The 10,977-nt window shown below is 31.0% G+C and overlaps 1 protein-coding gene across 1 annotated transcript; it reads right to left on the bottom strand.

Moving 5' to 3' along the window:
• Positions 1-7,206: 7,206 nt before the first annotated feature.
• LOC145168520 (uncharacterized) lies at positions 7,207-10,328 on the bottom strand. The gene is made up of 4 exons (XM_079087314.1): positions 9,861-10,328; positions 8,798-9,113; positions 8,168-8,701; positions 7,207-7,421 (listed from the first exon to the last, which is right to left on the bottom strand). The coding sequence occupies exons 1-4, from the start codon at positions 10,316-10,318 to the stop codon at positions 7,308-7,310; spliced, it is 1,422 nt and encodes a 473-aa protein (XP_078943440.1). The 5' UTR covers positions 10,319-10,328; the 3' UTR covers positions 7,207-7,307.
• Between the last annotated feature and the right edge of the window lie 649 nt (positions 10,329-10,977).

The raw sequence follows: 10,977 nt of genomic DNA, 5'->3' as shown, positions 1-10,977 counted from the left end.
ATCAATTATGCTCTCTAACAAAGTTAAAGATATTAACTTTTAATTACTTAACCCTAGGATTTGATTAATCATTAGCTCTAATTATTTAATGATCATAAACAATTATGTAACAAATTCATGCAACTAGAATGATAATCTATCACACAAAAATTGATTAATAAGAAATAAAATATAAAACTTCAACATGCTAGGATTTTGATTATTAAACACAAGTAAAATTAACATAAAACATCCATTAATTCGAAATCAACACATAAGATTCGAGTTCATCTTCACCAAACATAAGTATGGGGTGATTAGCCTATAACTAAAACATAAACAAACAGGAAATCAAAGTTAACTAGAAAAGACATGGTAAAATCTAGCAAACCGAATGATTCAATGTTGATCTTCCTTCAATTATCTTCAAAGCTTGAGTGAAAAATGAAATATGCACTTTTGATGGTTTTCTAAGGGTTTTCAGTCGTAATCCTTAGCTTAATCCTCCGGCCTCTTCTAGGATTCGACCTAATGTCCAGTTTAGATAGATTCCAAAATTATGGCTACCACATTGGGAATATATGCCACGTCGTGGGCAAAACTTAAAACGCGTATGCCCTAAGTAATGGGAACCTTTTTTTCGCATTCTATCATCTCGTTACAATTCCGCTTTCGCATCTGATCGCAACGATACTTGGATTTCGCATCAGATCACAATGACTCATGTCGGATCGCATCCGTTATTACTTTCGCAACTAATCGCATCGCTACGATTTCACTTCGGTTTCGATCTCTCGTGTGGTCGCAACAACACTCATATAGGATCGCATCCGTTCGCATCCTATCTTCAATCATAGTAAACTGATGTTTGGAGCCAATATTCTCACCTGTCCGGAACCAATCCTCACTATTTACAACTTCAGTCCTCCAAGTTCTAGTTTTTGTTCGGTTTTGGCCCTTTTTTTCAAGAATGTTCTTTTTGGTTACAAAATATAATTGAACTCAATAAGTACCAAATATCTTTGCATTTTACCAAATTATAGCTTAAACTGTATTAAAATAATGCCTAGAAATATATATATATATATATATATATATATATATATATATATATATATATATATATATATATATATATATATATATATATACTAACTGTCTACCCGCGCAAAGCAGCGGGCGGAGAATAATTTGTTTTGGCATCTAATTTCTTTTTCAGTGGACAATGATTAATTTAAATAGAAGTATATTGCTCTTTAGAGGGTTAATGCAAAAATAACAATTCATTTACACTTATTTGTTCATTACAGCCATCTACGTTTAATACAACTATTTTTTTGCATTTAAAATTGTTTTAAATGAAAGTAAAAAACTTTTTAGATGTTTAAATGCAAGAAATTACAATTTAATTTTTCTTATTTATTCATACGGATGCTTACTTTCCTTATGAAAATTTTTAGGCATTTAACCCTATTTTAAATGGAATTCTATTGTTTTTCCCACCATTTTCAAAGCTTTATTCCATTCATAAATCATTTATAGATTCACAATTTCTCAAGATAATATCCATTAAAAGATATTATATAATTTCATATGCATAAGTCACCGAAAGCATTTTCAAATGCGATGTCTAAAAATTCAATACAGCAAACCAAAGATGAACTTGAATAAGATGAATATGCCCTTAAAACGCATTATAAAGTTAAATATTTAAGATATCGAAAAAAATACCATATTGCATAATTATTATATTTAATTTAAAGAAATTGATAACATTTTGAAAAATTGAAGTTTAGACAAACAAAAATCAAAATTTAAATCATTAGACACTAAACCAAAAGAAAACATCGATAACATACTAATACATTTATCTTTTCACAGAAGAAAAAGATAACATATGAATACATCTACACAAACAAATTTAAATGATCATGGCCTCCTGGATTAGGCATGCATTCCATGGCTGCAACCACAAGATTTTTTTCCATATTTCCACCGCATTAACAACATAATATATACCCTATTCATCCACTAACTCGATTTTTTCTATTAAAAAGTTCAAATAGGTTCTATGCCTGAAATAATAAAAGATGTTGACTAACATAGATTAAGGAATATCATCTTGGTACTTTAGAATAACAACCAACTTTCAAAGTAGGATGCTATAATAAACAAAGAAATTGAAGTTGGTACTTATTTTAGAGAGGAATTATGGATATTTTAGAAATTAAAGTTGGTTTCAATACATGTAATGGTTTATAAAACATTAAAAAAGCAACCATCTGTCAAATTACAACTAATAAGAACATTAAATTAGCAACGAACTTTTAAAGTATGATGTTAAATAAATTAAGAAATTGAAGTTGGTTACTATTTTGGAGCAAAACTATGGATTTTTTTTAAAAACTAACATTAGTTTCTATACATGTAATGGTTAAGAAACTTTATAACATAAACCAACTTTCAATTTTCGAAATACAATTAAGAATATATGTTAATAGTCAATACTTACAATAAATATGCACCTACTTGCAATTAGGTTTGGTGATCAACATGATGAAATCGATCAACAGGATGCTTTTATCCAACCCACCACCTACAGAAAATCAGAAAAGGAATCAATTAAAACAGTAATAAATAATGAAGAGATAAATTAAGAAGAAATGAAACATTATACTTTAAAATAGCAACCAAAATTTTCAAATATGATGCAATAATAAACAAAAAATAGAGTTTGTTGTGTGTTATATCAACAAAAAGGCTGCCAAGAAAATGCTAATTTTAGGATAACTTTTCTGGACATTTTTTTGTGATTCTGTTAGGTGACTTTGGGCAACCGTTGTGGTGAAATTTCTTTTTTGAAGTCTTTAACATGAAACATCATGACAAAAGCTTGATTTGAGTCAATAAGCACAGTTTTTGGTAAAAGAAAATGTAAATTAAAGAACATGCTTTCTATTCATGGTAAACTACCACCAAATTCACATCTCACGGCTTTCAACGTTTAAGTCCCTGAAAAGAAATGATCCACCTCTTTATCTGTAAAAAAAATTTGGAAGGACTTAAATACCATTGAAAGAAACAAAATATAAGAACTTTAAGCAAATCTCACCATATAAATAGATCATGGGACATAAGATATAGCTATTCTTGTCCACATTAGAACTTATCCATTCATGATATTAACATTATATGAGCTCAAAGTCAAATCAATAATTGAATAAATAATCTTGTTTCGTTTTCCCAATGGTGGATGAGGATAGATAAATCCAAGTCAAAACCAAACCCACAAAAATAACATAATTTCTCATATAAAGCCAAAGATAAAAAAGAGGGGAGTGGTTGCATACCCACAACAAAAAAATATCCAAGCTTGTAATTTTCTTATACGTGCCTAATAACAGAATTTCATATCAACCCAAACTTTCCTGGAAAATCACCAAAAAACAAAAATGGTAACAATATATAGTTAGAGGGAATTAGTCTCTTCTAAGACATGTAAAACCAAAACTGATATTGTTATCAAACCTTTATAGAGTGAGGATGCAAGAAAATAAGCATATCTTAAAGTCTGATAGTGAATCTTTGTTTCCCACCAAAGCTTAGCCAAAAATTTGTGCTTCATGTTCCTTCGTTTTGGATTTTTTCTGTTAAACTGACACACACATAGTGAAACACACAATAAATATATCCAATACATACAGTTTAAAATAAAGCATATAGCAAAAAATCAATATCATATGTTCCAACTACCATTTGAAACCTCATGAAAAGGAAAGAATAAATGTCGTAATTGTGCATAGAGAAGATACAGAGGAGTAAGTGAAAGTGAAACATTATTGATTTGGAGAGGGAGAAAGATTGATAGAGATGTAGCGTTGCAGCGATGAAAACAGGAGACGACAGTTTTGTAATTTCGTATGATTGTTGTTGGTGTTTGTATATGAATGGTGCGAAGGCGGAGACAGAATGGTGGCACATTGGTGGTGGGGGAAAACATCTGGTTATTTGGGTGCAACGATGTAGACGAAGTGGTAGTCTAGGGTTTTGAGAGGAAGAACTGTAATCTTACGTTCGATCAACATTTGAAGTAGGGTAAAGTAGAAAAGTTCAGCGACGGGAAAGATGGGCCAGATTAGAGTAATTATAGCCGAGATATAAGTTCAGCGTGGGATTAAACTTACGGGTCAAAAGTCAATAAAAGATAAAGAAATCATGTAGTTGTAACTTCAGCTAGGACTATTTGAAAAATAATATTATTTTATTATTGATTACTTGTACCGTTAGCTTAATGGTTTGGACGTCTTAAAAATATATTATTATTATATTCAAACTATTTTTAGAAATAGTTAGATTTCTTTTATATATATATATATATATATATATATATATATATGTGTGTGTGTGTGTGTGTGTGTGTGGAACTATCAATGCGCCATATTGGAAGCGTAATACGCCATGTGAGAGGAGGGTGTGTTATCCTTGGAGATGATGTGTCATTCCTTGCATAAGATGCGTCATCATCTTGCTTGATGTACCATCTTGGTGCAAGGTGCGACATTTGGTTCCTTGATGAGCCATGGTATCTTTATGTGCCACTTATACTATGATGTCCTCTATGATACTCTAGATTGTTTAAGGTTGCTCGGAAGTTTAATATGCTTAATGAATACACCATGATGCGCCAAATGATGGTAGATGCGCCACTAATGTTCATGATGTGCCACTTGTGCATCATAATACTCCAATATGGCTCATGGTGATCCATCACGTGTGTTGTTAATGCTCATGCAATGCATATCAAGGATGAATGTTCCAAAAGCTACTGCATGTTGGATTGTGATTGGTTGACACCCTTCATGGGTCTATGGGCCAATAGGCTTGGGCAATTAGTGTTTTAGGTCTGATCCCTTCTCTATAAATAGGGATGCCTGCTAGTCATTTCAAAGTGTCTTAAATTCTAGAGTGATAGACGAATCTCTGTTGAGTTGTACCTGTCACCTCCATTTGAGAGCTCATAAATAAAAAAAATACTCCCCTCTTGCCTATAGACACAGGTCACCTTGACTGAACCATGTAAATACTATGTCTTGTGTGTTTTTGGTTTTTCTTGTTTTCTACATTACTCCATAAAAGTATTTTATAAGGTTTAATAGATTGGGGATGTTTAAAGAGAAAACTATATAGATAATGGAATGTTATTAAACTTTTTAGTGTTTTGGATTAGATGCCCTAATGAGAAGAACTATGATTTACAAGGCATATGTAGGATCCAAAATTTGGATCCTCGTGAAAACAACTCTTGTTGCTTCATATGAATCTGTTGTTGATTTTTAATTAAGAAAAAATTATTGTGTTTCTTGAAACCGAAGAACTCTTCTGTTAATCTCAATTGTTTTCATAGTTATTACATTGGAATTCTTAGAGACAAACACTTATAATCATAAACCCTTACAAGTTTTGGGTCGAGCCCATATACAAGTACATATGGAATAACTAAATGGGTCCTAAAGGCCATCACCCTACTCCAAACACTTATCAATTTAAAATATTCATTCAAGTTTCTTCACTTTGTTCGGGTTGAGTTACTTATCCGGGTCACCAAAATCCAAGTCATACTCTAACAATCTTCACATTAGCTTCAAATGTATTCCATTATCAAGGATTCTTAAGAGTCATCTCCTTCCTGTCGGTTTTTCGGAAGGACTTATATTATTCGAACATTCACCAAGTCCAAACAATGCTTGAACTTCTTAGGATGCTTGGTTACAGAACTCAATATTAGCTACTACTATGCAATTGTTCTTTTTTTTTCTAACTTCTTGCTAGCAGCAATAAAATTGAGAGCTTTTAGCTAGTAGTAATAAATTTGAGTCGGTTAAAAAACAATATATCATGAATTGGACATATTTTCTATTGGTGCAAAAGCTAGTGTATAATATTGTCTCTCATAATTAAAGATTCATTTCTAATCACTATACATGAATGTTATTCTGTATTTATCAGTATTGATCTTGTGAGAAAAAATTTGCAATTGTTTGTTTATTGGTGAATTTTAGAGAGCAAAAAAATTATTTGTAAGGATTTTGTTAGGATATATCAAATTAGGGTTATTAGTCAATTTCAAGAATATTATAAAGTTTTTACTATCCACGTTTATTTATCATACTCACTTGAGTTGATTTTTTTAGTAAAAGAGAAAAATGGCACCATACATGTTAAATGTAACTTGAAAACTAATAATTGAATGGATATCAACATGTGCGAACAAAGTGAAGAAACACCGCATCAAATATTAACAAGATAAGTGTTTGTACCGATCCTAAGTCGTACACGACAAACACTTATACCATGGGGTGCGGGGTCGTGACCATATTCTAGTTAGGGTAATGTGTGTACTTTTTCTATATGCAACGACTGATAGCTAGAGTTTTCAATTGTATTGTATTACCGTTTTCAATCTCATGAATATAATACTACTACATCCTACATATGGATGTAGGTCACACTGACCGAACTATATTAAATATTGTGTCTGTTTACATCTATGATTTTCTTGTTTGTTCATGTCACTACCTTTTCCTTGTATATTTTAAAAATATTATTCTTTTATTGATACGATTAATGTAAAAATACAAACAAAAAAATTGTAGAAAAAACCTAATAACCTAATAATTGAAATAATGAAAACAGACAAAACCTACAAAACTTAATAAAATAAACAAAAAACAAAATTGATCTTATGGAACCTAAAAACCAAAAAATTCAAATAGAAAAATAAGAATTATATGGTTTTTGTTTCTTAAAACAAAAAAAAAAAGGTTTTTGTTTCTACTTTTAATTAAACCAAAAAAATGTTTTTTGTTGTATTGAACCAAGCTCATTTCGTTTTACGTATAAGAGTTGATTCATACGCAACAAATTTTATCCATATACTACAATTTACGCTTTAAAATGTTGTATGAAAGAACTCTATAAAACATAAATTATTATACATAAAGAATAATTGTTGTGTATGAACCAATTTCTTTAAGTATCATAAATCTCATTGATTCATGTAGTTGTAACAACCGATTCTAATTAAATGACCTCACAACTAAAGTTGTATTCAAACAAATCTATTCATTAAATGAAAAAAATCCTTTTAGAGACTTATCTAAACGAGTCCATGACTTGTATACAACAGCATCACCTAATTTTGAATGTTGAACGTATTTTGAGGGTCAAAGGCTCGTTGTTGTTTGTCAAACACATGTTCACTATTCTTCGATGTATATGTACATGACTTACCACTGAACATTGTTCTCTTCAATGAATGATGATTGATGTTATGGTCGCTTATATACTAGTTCCTCTTCATGACATGCCCTAATGTTGATTTCCATTAATTTTTCTGACGATGAAGGCAATATATCACAACATTGTCGTCTAGGCGCCTGCAACTGTTTCCCAAAAAAAAACATAAAACATTAATACATTATAATCGTGATTTGTAGACAACTTTTGACCCTTTAAATTCAAACATGCATTTTTTTTAATTAGGTTGAATATTTTATTAATTGTTTATTATAGCATCTTATTTTTATTTCTTCATATTATAAAATTGTTCTTTGAAAAAATTACCAAATTATAACAATGTCATCCGAATTAAAAAAAAAAAATTCACTATTATGATTGGGTACATAGTATTTTTAAAGTAAAATGTCTTTATAAAATGAAAATGGTTAGTGTTAATGTTATGAGTTGTTAACATACTATTTTAGCTGCACAAAAATATCATTGTTTTAAATAAGCAACTAGAATATTTTGTTCACAAAATACCCTTATTTTAATGGTTATTTTATGAACAAAACGTTTCATTTTCTTACCTTGTGATAATTCTTCTTTAAACATGTGTGTTTTGTTAAGAAACAATAATTTGTTATCCATAAATGACACTAACCAAAAAAAAAATCTAATAGTACAAAGTTGTAATTCGATGGATTTTTCAAAACATAATGATTTAATAAGAAAAATAATTAAAATAGGATGCTCAAATAATAAGAAATGAAAATAAGATGTATTAGTAAACAAATAATAGAAAGTATGTTATTTTTCTTGCATTTAGTCCTTTAATTTTGAGTACATTCATTGATATTTTCTTGTATGTGGCACGAAATATAAGGCAATCAGTCAAGAAAAATCTTACTTGTTTCAAGTCGAGATTTAATTTTTGTGAATACACCTTGATCTCTTGGATTCTCCTTGGAGAAGTCATACCAAATGTGCAATTGTGTGTTTCCATGATTCTATAAACACTCGTAATCCCCTCTCTCTGTGAGTACACTCGATCCAAATGAAACACAACCGCTCTTCTACAAGGGTCGAGATGATGTTGTCTCATATCAAAGTTAAAAAATGTTTTAAAGGTATGAGTCCCTTGCCATGGTTGAAATGTCACAGGAACACGAAGGACATCTGGTAGAAGAACATGAACCCCAAACACCTCAATGGCATATCCCCATGAAATCGAAATTGTCCATGAATACCAACGATCATAGCATACTGTTTGTTGCAGGATTCGATGAGGATCTGCTTTTGCAGCTTCGTATAAGTGATGTAAGGCGTTTGTTTGTGCCATGTGTGGGAAAATTGGATCTATACGTTCCGGGTGGTGGAGAGATACCAACGGTTTCATTGGATGTGTCATTAATAAGCCAAACGCGTTTCCAGTGACATCCATCTAATTTATATTTATAGCATGACAAAAAAAATGATCATAATATGGTGTGGAATGATCATAATACGAGAGTTTTATGTGAAGATTAAAAAACTTTACCTGATGAAAACCGGGTTCAATGGTCACTGCAACACCCAGCTCAGCTAAACAAGATGAAATCCGACCATCACTACCATATAAATGCGCGTATCTTTCCAAACACGAGTCAAGAACCTTCGCTAAAACCTTTGCCAATGGATAACTTATCGCGAATCCGGCCCCACCATACGCCATAGAAAATGAAAAATGTCGGTTTTGCACATAACTCTCTGAATTTGATCCGATATAATACCATAGGTTATGATCGTATTTCGACAATGTCTTCACCAAGTTCTCTGGAAAGAACAAAGTATCATCGTCCCCAAACACAAACCACCTAAATCATAACATAAAAAGTCAAAAATGTAGATTATGTGCTACTAGAATATATATTGAGTATATATAAACGGAAATCTGTCGCTACTCGACGAATAGCAACGATTTCATTGTTCGCTAAAAGGATAATACTAGTTAGTTATTAGCGACAAATTCATTAAAAGTCAATGACCAATTACCTAGTTGATGTCTTATTTTAGCAACTTATTGGATCCATATCTATATATGTCTCCATCATAAAAGGTCAAAAAAGAAAATCATACACTACTCGAAAATATGTAACACTTCAGCAATGCATTAGCAAACGAGTCCATCCGAAAAGACTTTCTAATTATTAGAAACGGATTTTTTTAACATAGGCATACCAAAAAAAGGCCTTGCTAACTTTAGCGACATTTTTTTGAAAGTTACAGACCAAATCCACTTTTAATGTATTTTCAGACGTATCTAAATCCGTCATTTTTTCCTGATTTTGTAATACTGATAGGCACAATGACCAACAAGATATAAGAAAAACATGCATGATCTTTTAGTTTGGAAAATGATACATTTCATCTAACATCCGAATAGTTTAACCATGGATTACCAAAAGATTGTTCTAGCTTTTAACCATGGATTACCAAAAGATTCGTCGTGAATCCGCCATTGTTGTTTTCAGGTAGTTATGGGGATGATAATTAACGGAATACAAGAAAAAAACAGAGAGGAAAAAATTCACGATAGATTATAACGAGATAATAAAATTTACCTAACATTTGAATGATTTAAGGCGACAATTTCCGATACAACACGGGCAACACGGATAGCAGACCGAAGACCACCATTCCATGTATAATGAAACTTTGAGGTATCATTGGAGATGCAAATTGGAGGGAAGACAAAATCATAATCAAGTAAGGTGTCATTATCCAATGGAGCATCCATGAACACACAACCACGCATTGTATCAGGGTTCCACCACAAGTTAACATATTCTTTCCTTTTTGGCCATGCATTAACGGTGGATGCAATCCCAAAAACGATATGATCAAGGGAAGTGGGTACGTAGGTCGATTCTTGATCATCGTGTGATGAGATTCTAGTGTTTGAATGACCAGAAAACGAGGAAGATGACAGATAAAGAATCAGAAATACAATAGATGGGACGAAAAGAAGGGTTTTCAATCGAGAACTAATTAGGATTTTACTGGGTCGAGAACTTCGCATTTTAACGTATGTCAAGGTAGAAAGAAAAAAGGTTTGAAAGTAGATTGAATTTGTTTGAAAAAAGTTCAATGAATCATTTTGATTTGATTTGCACATGATAACGGGTAAAAACTTTGTCAAGAAATCGAAATAAGTCAACTTTTTTTTAAGACCCTTGAGTTTTAGAAATGACAAGTGTGTTAATGTTATTATTAATAGGCAATTAAAAAATCTGATTTGATGTAATTAAGTATTTAAGTAATTAAGTTGCAATATAAATTTGCAAATAATTCATTAAAATTTATATCACTTTTAGAAATATGATTTATTTATACAGATATTTATACATAAAATAAGAGGTTATTTGATAGTTGTTAATTGAGTTATATATATGATGGAGTAAGACATAGTCTTTTATCAAATCTACTAAGAGCCCTGTTAAAAGTTATAGAATCAGATTTTCTAATTATGGTATACAACCATTTGAATGTGTAAGTCACACCAACATCTTACCAAACGTAGGCTAAGACATATAAAGGGTTTTTGGCACTACAACACAATAAAGTTTGACGAATTTACATATTTAGTCACTCAAGTTTTTTTTTTGCGCAATAGACCATTAAAGTTAAATTTTACCTTTCAATTACATCATTATATAACCTATTACAGGTAGAGTCGGT

Source organism: Lactuca virosa, chromosome 4 (assembly GCF_052849685.1).
Source record: "Lactuca virosa cultivar CGN04683 chromosome 4, Lactuca_virosa_CGN04683_v6, whole genome shotgun sequence".
In the NCBI taxonomy this organism is placed as follows: domain Eukaryota; kingdom Viridiplantae; phylum Streptophyta; class Magnoliopsida; order Asterales; family Asteraceae; genus Lactuca; species Lactuca virosa.
Note: the sequence above shows the minus strand (reverse complement) of the source record. Positions and strands in the feature narration are given on the sequence as shown.